The sequence below is a fragment of the Poromitra crassiceps genome (assembly GCF_964638095.1).
Source record: "Poromitra crassiceps genome assembly, chromosome: 20".
Taxonomy (NCBI): domain Eukaryota; kingdom Metazoa; phylum Chordata; class Actinopteri; order Beryciformes; family Melamphaidae; genus Poromitra; species Poromitra crassiceps.
In genome coordinates, this window is record NC_139637.1 from 30,293,980 (window position 1) to 30,311,057 (window position 17,078).

Genomic DNA, 17,078 nt, shown 5'->3' on the forward strand with positions numbered 1-17,078 from the left:
TATTTCCTTTTCCGAAGGTAGAAAACTTTTCTCTTCCATTAGTCTCATCTAGTGTCCTCTAGAGCAGGGGTTCCCAACCTTTTTTGTGCCAAGGACCAGTAGATACATGGAAAAAAGAAGTCGGGGACCAGTTGTCAATTTTAATGGTTTTAGTTACATATATATTTACTCACCAGGTGGCGACAAAGGGTAAATAACAGCCTTTTGTGTTGTACTGTATGTAGCCATACAGTATTTATGTTTTTGTTTGAACTACAAACATAAATAAACGTCAACTTGAAACTATGTTTAAACTACCATACACAAACTATAATATTATCGCCTATGTTTATTAAAAAAAAAAAAAAATCCCTCTTAAAAATCTGAGGGGGCAATTTTTAATTGATGTATTGAGTTAATGGGTATATGGTGTTTTGGAAATGACCTCAATATAGTGTTAATGGGAGCAGGAGGCTGTCAAAGTGTTTTCCCATAATGATACACAGTGTGTCATCCTCATGCCCTCATTAACACCTCAGCATCGCTTCTGAGACATCAATCCGTAACACTGCATTAATTAACACACACATACACACACAAACACATGTGCACACGCACACACACACACACGCACGCACATATGCAAACACACACGCGCACACACACACACACACGTGCACACACACAGACACACACACACACACAGACACACACACACACACACAGACACAGATATAATCTCTCATGTCACCTCATTTGGAGCCATAGTCACCGTGATGTCATTGGTTTGTGGACGCCATGTTGTTTCTCTGGAGCCAAGCAGCTAGTGTGATACCTGGGGGTTCCCACAGAGCTGCAGCCGACGTATGAGCCAAATTGGAAGAAATTCCGTGAAGGAATTACTCGGATATCGCGTTAACAAGCTTGGAAATGGCGTTCATGAGGTCACACTGACCTTGAACTTTGACCACCAAAATGTAATCAGTTCACCCTTGAGGCCAAGTTAAAGGACCACGCTTTGCAGTGGTGGTTTTAGCGCAACCTATGTGGGGTTTGGCGTAACCTATGTGGGATTCGAAATAACGAAGGTTATGCCAAACCCCACATAGGTTACGCTAAAACCACCACCGCAAAGCGTCCTCCTGTACTTGGCCAGTCGGCAGGAAAGTATCGCGGGACTTCACGAGACTTGGTGACCGAGATCACGTTTGAGGTCATTTGATCCCTGTGTGACTCCAGGAAACAGCCTTTGGCGAAATATCACTGTGGTGGTTCTTGAGGGATCAGATTATGACGATATTTGGCGAAAACGGGAATAAAAATAGCTATTTAGATGCAGGAAAGACAGGCTCACACTTGGCCCGAAGTCAGCTCCATTTTACAACTGACTTGGACGCTATTGATGTCAAAACAACGCTAGGACGGCCAGAAACGCCGCGGAGATCGCCTGGTGAGTGGCCAAATCATAATTAATGCCAGGAGATGGGTCCAGGTTAAAAAAACCCGAAATTCTCCTTTAATGTTTGAGGCAAATTTGATGAAATTCCGTCAAGGCATTCCTGAGATATGGCGTTAACAAGCTTGAAAATAGCGTTGGAGAGGTCACAGTGACCTTGACGTTTGACCAACATCAGACGGACGGACGGACGGACGGACAACCCGGATGCATAATGCCTCCGGCCTGCATGGCTGTCGCCGGCGGAGGCATAATAAAATATAATAATAATAATAATAATAATGATTGGATTTATATAGCGCCTTTCCAAGGCTCAAAGCGCTTACACAGAATCATTATTCGTTCACACCATTCGTACCGGTGGTTCAGAAGCGTGGCAGCCACACATTGGCGCTCAACGGTCCCTCCGAACCACCATCATCATTCATGTCAACATTCATACCAATCATACCAATCATACCATTCATGTCTTACATTCATACCAATCATGAATCATCAAAATCATCAAAATATCAATCAAATGTGTTTTTTCTTCATAAAAGTCATGGCTGATCTTCTTAAAATGCTCCAACAGTGACAGCTGTGGACAGTGTTGGCATGCAGACAGAGTCTGTGCCACGGTTTGTATGTGCCCTCAGGGGTATGCTGCATTAATATTATCCCCTTGGCCGTTTCTTTTCCTTTGTAATTTATCTGATGCTAATTTATGATTGGTCGAAAAACACATGCAATTCACAACAGTGAAGCCTCAACCACCCTCACCAATCGCTACCAATCAACAACCAAATTGGTTGTTGATTGGATAGATTGGTAAGATTGACATCGTATTGTCCAATGATGAATGAGTCTCAAAATCTCATCTTCAATGCTTGAATCCATGGTTCCTCCACCTCTCTACTGTAAACTAGGAAGTGATGACTCCACTGACACTAAAATGGATAGATTTATACGACATTAGCATATTATATGTTCCCCTTCTTTTTTTATTTTTATCAAGCAGTAAGTTAGCTCACAAGCCAGGCAGTAGTTGCAACACAAAACACACGTTTCACTTTCCAAACGGATTTACTCACCTATCTTCAGATCAACTGTATCAATGAGGGGAAACAAGGTGGGTAAACTACTCACCTTGGATAGTTTACCCACCTCTGTATTTACCACTACACCCCTGCCAATCATGAAGCAATAGCAGACTGTGCTGCTGCTTTGCTTGTTGTGATCATTTAGGGTTAAGAAGAAGGGGATTTTTTTTGTTCATACTGTAGCACTTGCTTCTTCTTCTTCTTCTTTGGTGTTTTATGGCAGTTGGTATCCTTTATGTTGCATTACAGCCTCCTTCTGGAGTTATCCATCCACTGTTTCCCTACTTTCTGTCCTTCTGGTCCTCTTGGGTCTCTCCTTCTTCCTCTCCTTCTCTTTGTCTTTCGGTGATAGCATCCAGCTTATTGGTGCATTACCGTGCACATTCTGCTCCCAGTATGGATCAGGCAATCTAAATCCTGTAACACACTCACACACACACCTAAACTACTTCATACACTACTAAAAAACCGTGTATCCCTTACAAAAGCTAACAGAGCCCTGCTCTGCGCTCTCGTGCTCAATAATCCCTTTAATGTGATTAATTCATGTTATTCCATTGATTCCGATTCCTCACTCATGTCTCAGGTTATTTTGCTCCAACTGTGTACACCTGTATAAATTCACTATATTTTTCCATTACACGATAGTTGAATGTACTTACCAAATCAACTGTATTTTTTTCTTTCCTTTTAAAGTGATAATATTGGAAGATTTTCATGTAAATAGATGTCTGTAAAGTCACTATTTATCCTCAAGTGAGTTAACATAATGGTGATTGAGCATATGGCCCATTGATGAAAGCCCTTGCATCTCTCTGTATTGTAACATTTATGAACTTGTGTCTGTGGCGACACTTTCCCCGCCCCGCAAACTAAAAAAAAACAGAAGATATCACAAGTGGCACAGAGTTGTTGACGTGTTTCGCCTCACCCAGCAGAATTGTCTGACAGGGAGGAGGGGGTAGGCGGAGTAGGAAACAACCCAGTCTGGCAACACGTTACCAGAGTAATATAGAAGAGAGATTGGGCCAACGGAAGTCCAAAATGCGTGACTCATGTAGCGGGGGTATAGCCAGGAAGGGCTCTCATGCTACGTTTTTAATGCATCAAATAAAGCTGATAATATACAATTTGATTCTTTAAACATCTTTCAAAAGTACATCACAAATTGTCCATTCTGCTGCAACCTGACAGTGCTGCTTAATCAAAAAACTGGTGCATTGGAGTGAATGAGTTGTCGCAACTCTTCTATTATATAACTCTGCTAACTACTGCAGACCAACTTCTTCTTTTGAGATGTGTGCGCGGTTGTCGTCCAAGCGTTGCATTACCGCCCCCACTGGCCAACTTGTGTATTAGGAAGAATAAAAAACTCTTCACGTCACATATGCGCCACTGGATCTCATCTGCAATTACTGCTCATGGCCATAGATGTTGTCAGAGACAAGAAAACTGAAATATTCCGTATTATCACTTTAACTAACACATATCAGTCTACATCAGGCCATACAAGCATCCATGGAGCCACTCCCGGATCAACTATTGTTGGGCTTATCCTCAAATCCAACAGTCCAAAATCCCTAGCTATGGAATTCCCTACCTGACCAAAGTGATCCCTCTGACACTTCCCATACTCCTGCAGCACTCCTGCAACACCGCTTTGTGGGGTGACTATCACCGTCTCCCTGCAAATTAACCCAGTAATTAGCCATCAGTTGCATCCGTCTTAAGTCTAATGGCATTTGTCACAATTCTACCTGTAAAGCAGCTACTGGTGATGTTTTAAAAGCCCCACTGGACACTCTCAATGTCTGTGCCTGAATTACTTCCAGCTTTCTTATGAGGGAACTAATGGCTCATTGCCACCATATAACGTTAAAATTAAATCCATACACAGAACTTTTAAACTGGTTATGGAATACTGGTGCCTCTAAATGATTGTTTGTTGTTATTTGCATGCATGCGCTGCGCGGGGGGCGGGGTTACGCCACAGGGAGAAGGGAAGCCACTACCCCGGCGGCCACTCACCAGGCAAGACCGCGGCTTCACTAAACCCCCGCCTCCGGCCTAGCGGAGCCGACCTAACACACAACTACAAGGGCTTCCCGAGCAACAGACTTTTCTCTCTCAAAACAAGGGTTAGGGTTAGGGTAACCCTAACGCTCATGTTAAAGCTGTGCAAGGAGATACATTTTATTTCACCAGAGCCGAGGGCAGCAACACAAAACACTGATGGAAATAACAGAAGAGAAGGTAAGTCCCACTAAACTGGTATCCAGCATTGACAGTAGACAGTAGACACGATTCTGCCTGACCAATCAGTCGTCTGCAGTGTTTTCACATCTCCGTATGGTACCAGCTGGAACCTCAACAAAGCAGGGACCAAAACTAGCATGACTCAACCCCGACTCAACCCGGGCTGTCCAGGTTTTTGATCGCTTATGTACTGCTCTTTCTCATTCAACTGCCTCACCACCTGACATCATCATCAGTGACAATGTCATCAGTGATGCCACTCAAGCAATTGTCAGTGAGTGATGTCATTGTTGTTTATTGTTGTTTCATTCTCGCAATTATACGTGTGTGTGTGTGTTTCTAGAGTCCAGTGTCTCTGTAGATTCTGACTCCGGCTCGGCCTATCACAAGCAGGGTAAAGACTGTTGTCATGGCAGCAAATGATGTTAGCACCATCTTGAGAGCCAATGGGAAGTCAGGGTGTGATATGACCGATTGGCCCTGCCCCAGATGGAAATAAACCTGCAGCTGTATCTCGGCAACCCGGCGGCCCTGCAACCAGCAGTAGTAAACCCCTCTGTCCTCGTACTTGGCGGGAGTGAAGACCAGGTGGTGTCCGATGTCTATGTGCAGCCTAGGCGTGGCCGCGCTGAGGGTGCGACCAGCTACTGTGTGCTCAAAGCGGTAGATGGGCATGGATCCATCGTCCCAGGCCACGGCCAAGTTGGGTCGCGACCCGGGGCAGCTCAAGGTCAGCATGCGCTCTGCCGGGTGGCTGAGGTGTAACACCGGCATCTCCGCTGGCTGGGAAGAAGAATTGAACCCTAGAAACGCCATCAAAGCATTGACTTTAGAGGGAGGCGCTCGAGACGGGCAGGGCACTTGACACCCTCTGACCTCCATCTTAGCCCCGTTTCCACTCTGCCCCGATAGGCCGAAAGCCCTCGGCACCGCTCCCGAGCCGCACGAGGCCGCCGTCTGATTGGCTCGTCTGTAGCGTACGTGCAGGAAGCGGGAGTGGACGTAGCAGAGTCCCGCGCGGACCTGCTCCCCCGGTATTCCGCACCGGTCGCACACTGACCAGGGCTGGTAGCCAATGAAAAACCGGTACAGTGGGGGAGAAGCTTGTGGTCCATCTGCCGGTTCTCCCTCTTCACGTCTATGCCTCATGGGCCTCTCCTCACGGGCAGCGAGGCGGAGCGTGCGCGCCTCCTGGATGTCCAGGTCGTAAGCATAGAAGAGGTCTTTGTGGGCGGAGCCACAGAAATAGACACCAGAGTCTGTGGGGGTAGCCCTGGAGATGAGCAGGCTGAACATACGGATGGAGAAGCGGCTCTGGAGGTCGCCACTGTGAGGCGCTCGGCCCGCGCCCAGCTGCTTGGTGCCGTGCTGATCGTCAAGCACCTCCGCCTCCTGGCTGTCCAGCTGTTTCTTATAGAACCACACGACCGATTGGACCTTCTCTGGTTTGCAGTGGCAGGGCAGCTCCACCGTCACCCCGGCCAGGTAGGCAGCATTGGTGAAGGTCAGGAAGGCAGGACAGGCTCTCCTCCCAAACACATCCATGACCTCTTTGGCCTCGTAGCTGCACACCTCCCAGCACAGCCCGAGGAGGAGGAGAAGGAGGAGAAAGAGGGAGCAGGGCCCAGGCATAGGTTGATTCTCGGTAGTTAGCGGGCGCTCGCCCGGGGTGTCGGTCAGAACACACGATGCAGAGGTCTTTCAGGTCCTGTGGTCTGGTAGGTTGATGCTTGTTATTGAGTTACTGTGGTAAGGTAAAAAGGTACTCGCTGTTGTCCACTCCAATGTGGGTATGCGTACTTCAACTGATTCCACCATCTAATAATAATAATAATAAAAAACCTTATTTGTATAGCACTTCAAAGTGCTTACACTGGTCCTATTTATGCCACCAGCAGGTTAGGATTCATGACATCACTGATTATGTTACTATACGTTGTATGACGTCACTGACTTCATGCCATCATGGCTTTTGTCATCAGTGCTCTATGACATCACTGATCTCAGAATGTTGATGACATCATCATTAAAATCTGTGAGTCAGAAGGTTGATGACTTCATCAGAACTCTGACCTCCCTGATGAGAAGGAGAGGGAGCAATGCCGAGCCTGACAGGCAGCAGTATCACAGCACTCTGGATTGGCCAAACCCGGCTCTACCAAGACACAAAATCCTAGACTGCAGACTCCCTCCATGCAACACGGGTCGGGCCGCTGCAGATCTGACTCATCATCTCAGATCTGATGTCATCAGTGATGATGTCATCAGTGAGTGATGTCATCAGGGAATGATTTAATCAGTGAGCGATGCAATCAGTGATGTCACTCAAGCAATTGTGATGTCATCAGTGAGTGATGTCATTAGTGAACACACACACACACCACAACCAACCACACACACACACACATTCGGGCGTCCGGGTAGTGTAGCGGTAGATTCCCTGCCTACCAACACGAGGGTCGCAGGTTCATATCTTACCTCCTGCTTGGTCGGGCGTCCATACAGGCACGATTGGCTGTGCCTGAGGGTGGGAAGCCGGATTGGGGGTATATGTCCTGGTCGCTGCACTAGCGCCTCCTGTGGTCGGTTGGGGCGCCTAGTTGGGGTCGAAGGGAAATGGTGGGAAAAGCATGATCCTCCCATGTGCTACGTTCTACCAGTAAACAAAGAAAAGAAAATCCAACTGAGGAAATGTCACTTAACCATGTTCCAGTAGAGCTGCTCAGTGGTCCACAGTGGGAGACTGTGCTGGGCAGTTTATATGTAGCCTGTGAGGCAGGCAATCAGACTGAATGATAGTCCAGAGCCTGACCTTATAGGACATCTGACAAAGTTGTCGGATTTCCACATTCATGATGAATACGAAGTCCTGTTAATTACGGAACACACTATGGCAGTCTGTTTCTCTGCACATTATGGAGACATGTTCAGAGCTCGACCATTAAATCGGTAAAATCTCACGTGCCAGATGTTCTTGTTTGTGAAGCCGGAGGGAACAGGAAACATCCATTATCTTGTCATGCTCACGTTGGAAAGGACATTGATATTCATTTCCAACAACTAATAATCAAAAGTTTTGATTCAAAACCTGCCAGTTTATAGTTATAATCTGGAAGATTTCACTTTTGTTGTCTCCCACAACACCTATGGCCACGGGCAGTAATTGCAGGCGAGATCCACACAGTGTCACATTATGTGATGTGAAGGTTTTTTTCTTCTTCTTCTCCTTAATACATTCAAGTTGGCCAGTGGGGGCAGTAATGCAATGCTTGGATGCCAACTGCCACACAACTCAAAAGAAGTTGGTCAGCGGCAGCTGACAGTGTTGCCAGATTGGGTGGTTTTCCTTGCGTGGTTTTGTGTGCGTTCTGTCAGTATGTGGGCTGGAAACCATCACCTGCATCTAACACTGGTATTCAAATTGCCAGAGCACCTGGCCAACACCTCCATGGCATGATATTTGCAGTATGACCTGACCTAAGAATATGGACAGATTTTGATTGATTTTGGTCTCCCGTTTGGAGTTGATTTGTTGGCCGTCGCCATCTTGATTTTTCGTCAGCAGAGTGGGAGGGAATGGGTTGAGTCCCTGCGCAGCTCACGTAAGATGGGGGTTTCCTATAGAGCCACAGCTCCGCCTGCTATTGGTCCGTGGTTGGCAAGCTGCGCAATCACTTGACAGGTGATCTGTCAATCACCCCCTTTTCTATCATCTATTATTATAGATGATAGAAAGTTATATAAAGTTATATAAAAAATGTATATTATATAAAAAATTACCCCCCTACAGTTGTTATGAAAAGGTGAAATTAACTATATGGAGCAAAACTGTGTTTTGCCACCGACTGGAAATATGTTTAATCCTGCAACAAAATTGGACATTTTAACATGGGGGGAATGCCTACTGCCCCCGACCCCCCAAGTGGCCATTCAAGAAACTACAGCTTTTGACTTCACTTCCGCGTCATCAGAGGAAAGTCGGGGGGGTTGGCCACTGAGTACGACAGCGAAAGGGGAAAGATGTCTTCTTCTGATACTGTAACTACACATGGACTATTTACTGAATAAAAATGGTTGTCACAAAAGTAACATGTAGTAGGCGTTCATTGTCTAACATCAGGCTAACTTATCCCGGTCTGAACTTAATGGCATTGTAAATAATGTGTTCGTTATAACGGGAAATGTCGGCTTGCGATGTCAGTAGCGTCAGCTGGCATCCTTCTCCCAATTGTTAGCTGACATCAGATGATGTAACTCTACATTAGTAGCTAACTAACATAACGTTACCTGATCATGTATGAGAGATGGCTACTGTGCGCAACTTTGTACAAACTAATAGAGAGCCCCAGGAATGAGTCCGGAAAACATCGATGCTAACAATTCCAGGTTCTTCACTTTTTTTGCCTATGGGATTTTTAAATGGGTTTTTGGCGCGATGCTTCAAATAAGGTCTTTGGGCAACACAAGCTTAATCAAACGCGAACCAGTCTTCAGCGGGATAATACACATGAGGACCACTTTTATGAGTTTTTAAGCTTTTACGTGCCGTTAAAAGGGCGGCTAGCTAGCAAACGGCTAAATGAGACTACACTGTTGAGTCGACAGGGATATTATACGTCAATAATGTCATCACTTCAAAGGACCTTCTTTGAGGAGGTCTGCCTTCGGACAGGCAGCCTTTTCAGTGAGAGCGTGAGAGTGTATTTTATGTGATTGTATGTGATGTGGCACTATAGGTACAGTACTGCTGTTCCTGTTTGAATGTACTTTTTGTTTTAGCAGTTTTTACCACCTTACTGCCCAGGGACTACGGTTGAAAATTGGCCAAGCTGGCTAAACTGGCACATTTACAGAAATGGTTATTAATGTGCACTGTCCCTGTAATTTTAAACTCAATAAATGAAATGACGAACACGGAAATTCTCTTTCCCCACCTGGTTCAGCCCGGGGTAATCAGTGCACAGCAGCGCACAGATCAACAACACTCCAGTTTGAGTGGTGACGTGACGGGGAAGCCTATGCAACACTTTGTGTAGTTCTGGATTAGCTTAGCACAAGCTTTTTACTTCTAAGGCTCGCATTTACGCTTCAAAACTCATGAAAGTGGTCCTCATGTGTCAAGATTATCCCGCTGAACACTGGTTCGCATTTGATTAACTAAGCTTGCGTTGCCCACAGACCTTATTTGAAGCATCGCACCAAAAACCCATTCAAAAATCCCATAGGCAGAAACGGTGAAGAACCCGGAAGTCCGCGACTTCCGCGTTCCGACTACAAAAATACATCATCCCTGGGGCTCTCTATGTCTGTCTGACTGTTAGCTACATCTTCATTGTGTCCTCTAATGTCATGCAGCTGTGGTGATTGGGGCTAATTCGAGTGGGAGCGTACCTATGTTCCCCGGGTCCTATATTCCCCGGGTCCTATGTTCCCCGTTTTTGTGGGACCGGGGAACATAGTTGAAAGAGAGGGGCGTGCCTGGTAATATTATTAGAATTTTGTCTTACTGGTATACTAACCAGAGCATGCAGATTCGATGGGGCGATAAAGTCTCTGCACCTTTTAAGGTTGGGAATGGGGTCCGACAGGGGGGGATTCTCTCCCCAGCCCTCTTCAATCTCTACATGAATGACCTCTCTGTACAGCTCAGCAACTGTAGAACGGGATGTGTGCTTGGTAACACTCTGATAAATCATTTTATGTATGCAGATGATTTGGCCATCCTGTCTCCTAGCAGTGCTGGGTTTCAACAGCTGCTGAATATATGTTCTGATTATGGTGTAAAATGTGATGTGAAATATAATGCTAAAAAGAGTGTCATCATGATCTGTAGAACAAGAGAGGACAAGGACCTTTCTTTTCCTTCTTTCTATCTGTCAGGTCAGGTTCTGACAGTGTGTGATAAAACAAAGTATTTGGGTCACATCATTACTGACCAACTGAGTGATGATGATGACCTATACAGGCAGAGGCGTATGCTGTATGCTCAAGCCAACATGTTGAGGAAGAAGTTCTACTTTTGTTCTAATGATGTCAAGATAAACTTGTTCAGAGCTTACTGCACTCCTCTGTATACTGCCCCCTTGTGGGTAAAATATAAGCAGACAAGCATTAAAAAACTGCAGGTTGCTTATAATGATTGTATGAGAGTTCTACTTAGAAAACCCAGATGGTCGAGTGCCAGTCAATTGTTTTGTGAAGTAGGAGTGTGCACTTTTCATGCTCTTCTGAGAAATCTGACGTTTAAGTTTATTTGTCGTTTGAATGTATCTCATAATTTGATTATCATGCTGCTGACTCAACCCAGTTTCAGTAGTGTGAAATACCAATCGTACATTTGGAAACACTGGTATAGTGCCTTACTGTAGTGTTCTGATTGTTTTATTTTTTGTGTTTTAAATGTAGTGTTTTGTTTTTTTCTTGCTTGTGTGTCTTCTTATTGGACCTATGTGTCTGTCAATAAAGAGTTGATGATGATGATGATAGAACCCTTTCTATGAAAAAGGGTCCTATGTTCCCCGCTTTTCCCAAATAGGGTCCTATGTTCCCCGCTATGTTCCCTGGTCCGATGTTTCTCCCGAAATGCCAAAAACAGCCTACCTCATATGATCGCGTGATTCAATCAATTTGGAAAGGGCCTGCCGACTAGGTCATTTTTTTTCCCACCATCATTTCTGAGTTCTGTCTCGAGGATTACCAGGCCTTTTTTAAATATTATGTGAGTGTTGTCTGCGCCTTCATCCCTATTACGACATGCCTCTATGGGGCGGAGCACATGAGCGGGCCTTTGAACCCAATAAAGCTTGACATTGTATGCTTTATCATAGCCTACATGCCCGCAACAGCGGGGCTTACAAGCATTAACACATGTAAGAGGAGAAAAATACTATTTCTTAGAATAATTAGAATTTAGTGTTTTTTTGTTTTTATTGCTTTATTGTTTTTAGTCCTCCTCTTCTCTACTTTTAAATTGCCATGATATCCTGTATTGTGTTGCATTTTATTTAGTATTACTGCACTTTACCTGTGTTTACACTTGCCCCTCGTCTGTGAAGCACTTTGGTTTCAGCTGCTGCTGCATGTAAATTGTGCTATATAAATAAAGTTGACTTGACTAGTAGGCTACATAGCCTATACACTATTTGACCCACAATCCAAAGCGTTTGATTGTATTTTTCAGCACCATGGATAGCGGAAACCCACTTCATAAATATCAGAAGTGGCTAGAACCCCCCCTAGTCGGCAGGCACTTTCCAAATGTTACGGAGAGTGTTGTCTTTTGATTGAATCACGCGATCATATGAGGTAGGCTGTTTTTGGCATTTCGGGAGACACATCGGACCAGGGAACATAGCGGGGAACATAGGACCCTATTTGGGAAAAGCGGGGAACATAGGACCCTTTTTCATAGAAAGAGTTCTATGTTCCCCAGTCCCACAAAAACGGGGAACATAGGACCCGGGGAACATAGGACCCGGGGAACATAGGGATGACCCCATTCGAGTCTTGTCCCATGTCTGCTAAGTTTTGCTTCAAGCTGCAGGGCTACACATGTGTTTTTGCTCCCCTTCTGTCAGTGGGTGTACATTTTATTTCAAGCTGAGCTTGTAGTGCTCCACATGTATTTTAGTCAGATCATATCATGACTTCTTTGGACTTTTACTTCTACATGACAGCAAGACCTAATTGCAATGCTAACCCTACTTTCAAATCGTATGTAGCAGTGGTGGGAGTTTCCTTGTTGTGGATTACATTTGATTCTCAATTTATGAAATCAAACCTACATCAACAAATAATATGACCTCTCGTGTTCCACAAAACCTCTTTGGTTCATAACCCCAACCCCCTTTCTCTGTTCTTTGGACTGCCATTTTGCCGGAGATGAGGATCTGAATTATGAAAGTCCCCCAATGAGCAGAGACAGAGGACTGTCCCCCAACGAGCAGAGACAGAGAACTGTCCCCCAACGAGCAGAGACAGAGAACTGTCCCCCAACGAGCAGAGGCAGAGGACTGAGCTGGCGGAGGGGGAGGGGAATTAAAGCAGATTTGGGGGAGAAAGCCTTGCTCCAGTGGATGAAGTGAGAGCATGGCAACTCATAGAGCAGAGAGGGGCTGAAAAAACGGTAAGTGAAATGTACTTGTTCAAGATCTCCACACTAGAAGGTACAGTATGTACTATCTATTTGTCTGAAATAGATGTGTATGAACCCCAGCCTTTGAGCCCAATGCAGTAAATTGTATTTGTAGCTGACTGGTTAGTATGTCTAATTACTCATTTGCTCCATTCAACCATCATTCATTCATTCATATGGTATTCCTCTTCTATTCCTTTTGTATTCTTATTGTAACCATAGGGGGTTGTAACCATAGAGGGTTGTTGAATTTCTTTTCTTTTCATTTCTTTTTCTTACGGCTATACGACGTTTATTTTGAAAATCCACGAAGCGGAAAGAGAGTGAGCACCACCCTCTGGTGTGTTGGAGAGAGAGAGCGAGAGCGTAGAAGAAGAGAGAGAAGGAATTTACCATCTTGATTAAGTGAATTGAACGTTTTGTCCACAAACGCCATGAAAAGTCGATGTTTTCCTCCATTTTGCTTTTGTCAGAAAGATAACTTTTTTGTAAAAATGAAACGGACGTTGTCGTTGAGATATTTTGTTTGGAATTTACTAGGACTCTTCTTGTGAGTTGAAGTGTTTCTGAATGAGTTGTAAAGCTAAGCTAACACAATATGCTAACGGCTACCGCCATTGATGAAGCTAGCATTTTCAACGTGGAAATTGTAAAGACTGAATCCTGTGCAAGATGCATTTAGCCGGTTGTAACATCTTGTGTAAACAATTGAGCTAATTGTATATTGTAGAGTGTGTGTGCGTTCGTGCACCAAGCGTAGCTGTACGTATGTTGTGAAACTCAGTGCACTCAATAGAAGTTTTCTTTTCTAGTTGCTCCACGGCGCCAGGCGGTCACCATTTTGAGGCTTCAACAGAGCCCTGTTTTCTTATTCCTTTGGTAAGAAATGACTCTTATCAACATTTTCGGTTTGTTTTATGGATGTTAATGATACTGTGTATAGTAGACTGTTAAAAATCATTGATGGGAATCCACTGAAGTTGGATGTAGATGTTTGAATGTTTATCTGACTGCGTCATGCAGGTCAGTTTTTTTTTAATGTACTGTATGATTCAACCGTGATCCAGTCCAGAGATGGCGAGCCACCCTAACCAGGATCCACTGTGATGCCAGCTGATGTAAAGAAAGTTTGAGTTTTTTTGGACAGATCGTGAACTCTGAAAATTCTGCTTGAGTGGTAGGACACTGCTGTTCTGCACATCTCGCAAGGAGAACAAGAGGTTTTAACACTAAAACCTAATAATTGAGTGGTGTGGGACGGTAACAGTGGGGCGGCTGTAGCTCAGGAGGTAGAGCAGGTCGTCCACTAATCGCTTTGGATAAAAGAGGTCGGTGGTTCGATTCCTGGCTCCTCCAGTCTGCATGTCGAAGTGTCCTTGGGCAAGACACTGAACCCCAAATTGCTCCCGTTGGTGTGCCAGCACCCTGCGTGGTAACCTGCCGCCATCGGTGTGTGAATGAGTGAATGTACCTACTGACTGTAAACCACTTTGGATAAAAGTGCTATATAAATGCAGGCCATTTACCATTTACCATTTTAACAGTGTAACGTTAGCTGATGGGAGTTGTAACGTTAAACACATTTCCTGGCATACACAGGCATTGGACAAGCTGGTAAGTTCTGAAAATATGTCTATTACGTTATTCCAGCTAACGTTATCGTTATCGGTAAAGTTATGCCGACTGTGAAAAACTAGCGCTTGCAAGCTAACAGACTGTTTTACTGCATTGGACATTGCTATGAACAGGCGTTTAGCTTGAACATGCTGTTAGCTTTATTGTTTATTGTTTATTGTGGATCCCCATTAGTCTGCACCAAGGTGAGACTACTCTTCCTGGGGTCCAAACACATAACATAAAAACATAATACAGTAACATTGTTGATAATTATAACAACAAAGACAAAAAAGAGAGTGAATCAGCTCACTCTATTACATATCATACATTTCAGAAGGTTATGAATTAGTACAGTGTAGTGTTATATAATATAACATAGCACATTGCAGTAGGATACAATACAATACAATTCAACATATGTGTACAATAATTAATAACCCAAAGTTATCACATTATTCATCACTGCATGTTTTAACTTTTTTTTAAACAAAAATGTGTTACTTGCCACTGTTATATTACTAGGTAGATTATTCCAATACGCAACTGCTCTATACATTAGCTACCATTATTTTCAGAGCATTGGTTTTTGGTAGAGGTAGAGTGAATTGAGCATCTACTGCCTGTCTTGTAGTATAGCCATGTCTACTCTTAGTGGGGTACAGTTGTGAATGTAAGCCCTGTGGTTTCCCAGTGTTCCAGATGTTAAACAGAAAGGTTACCAAGCTGCATGCTATTCTTTGTTCCACTTTGATCCATGACAGTGCGGCATGCATCCCCTCTACACTGCTCCTCATAGAGCAGCGGAGAGTGAGGCGTGCCGCCCTGTTCTGGGCCAGCTGGAGTTTGGCCAGGTCTTGTTTAGAGGCGCTAGACCATACTGTTGGGCAGTAGTCTAGGCGGGATAAGACTAAAGATTGTATTACCAGTTTAGCTGTAATACGAGTCAACATCAGATTAGCACACCTTCTGATCATTGAAGTAGTGCTGCTCATTCTAGATACCATGCAATTAATTTGTTTTGACCAAGAAAGCGTTTCATCAATTACCACCCCCAATAATTTAGCATCTCTGACCTGTTCGATATCATCACTATCCAGAGTAAGATGTAGTTTTGGATTTGTTCTAATGTGTATTTGGATGTAATCATTATACTCTTGGTTTTCCCAACATTTAACTTTAACTTATTTTCACTTACCCAGTTTGACACAATCTTTAACTCATCCTGCAGCATTTTATTAACAGACTCAGGATTCTTTGCCGCTACGTACATGGTAGTGTCGTCTGCAAAGATCTCCATTGCTGCATTATTCAGAATCAGAGGTAAATCATTCACAAAAATGGAATACAGTAATGGACCAAGGCAACTTCCTTGGGGCACTCCAGCATGGAGGTTCCTCATCTCAGACAGTGTTCCATTGAACATTACGCATTGTAACCTACTTACCAATTAATTTCTCACAATTTAATGGAGCTTCCTTTGAATTTATATGCTGCAAGTTTCATCAGCAGAAGCTCATGATCAATAATGTCAAACGCTGCGCTAAAGTCCAGAAGTACAGCACCGACCATTGACTTCTTGTCTATATGTTTAAGCCAGTTGTCAGTAAGTGATGTGAGTGCTGTGCCAGTGGAATAGCCGGTCTTGTATGCGTGCTGGTGTTCTGAGTTAATGTTGTTTGATTCGAAATATACTTGTACCTGCATGTATATAATTTTTTCAAACAGTTTACTTAATACAGGCAGTATGCTCACAGGCCTACTGTTTGGTCCTGTGAAGGACTCCCTGCTGTTTTTTTGACAGCGGAGTGACCTTCACTATCTTCCAGGACTGTGGAAACACACCTTGCTCAAAACATAAATTAAATATGTGACACAAAGGTTCTGAAATGAACTTAGCCGCCAGCTGAAGTAATCTGGCATCAAGAATCAAGATTGTCAAAACCGCATGGCTTGTCAGATTTTATGTTCAGCAAAAGATTTTGGACATCATTCACACTAATATTCATGAATTCAAAACTGCATTCTTTGTCTTTCATAATCTTATTCTTTATTATCGATTCGGAGAGTCTTCCATCCACAGATCTCATCTTATTTCGAATAGTTTGTACTTTATTAGTAAAAAAGTTATTAAAGTAATTTGCTATTTCTATAGGTTTTGTTATAAATTTTCCCTCCACTTCGATGAAGGAAGGTGTGTTGTTAAATGTATCCCTTCCCATAGCCTCATTACGCGTTTTCCAAAGTTTCTTGCTGTCATTTTTGCATTCTTCACATTTTAATTGATAATGTATTTTTTTCTTCTGTCTGTTCAATTTTGTGGTTCTGTTCCTGAGAGCTCTGTATTCCTGCCAGTCTAAAGAACGACCAGAGGCCACCGCCGACTCCTTCAGAGCATCCCTCTGTCTCATACATGTTTTTAATTCTTCATCAAGCCATGAGGTTTTAGTTGTTCTTACAGTCAGCTTTTTAATAGGAGCGTGTTTGTCACAGATTTTTAGAAAATAATGTCATGAAAGACTCCAATGCAGCCTCTGTATCCTTATTATTAAGTACA

General features: G+C 43.8%; 1 protein-coding gene across 1 annotated transcript in view; it reads right to left on the reverse strand.

Annotated features, from left to right (window-relative positions):
* Positions 1–6,405, reverse strand: part of LOC310795022 (Ig-like V-type domain-containing protein FAM187A) — a gene marked incomplete at both ends in the record, with an annotated part of 38,756 nt that extends 32,351 nt beyond the window's left edge. The window contains one exon of the mRNA XM_083657044.1: positions 5,143–6,405. Within this exon, the coding sequence (XP_083513170.1) occupies positions 5,143–6,405 (1,263 nt within the window). The remainder of the gene's footprint in view (positions 1–5,142) is intronic.
* Between the last annotated feature and the right edge of the window lie 10,673 nt (positions 6,406–17,078).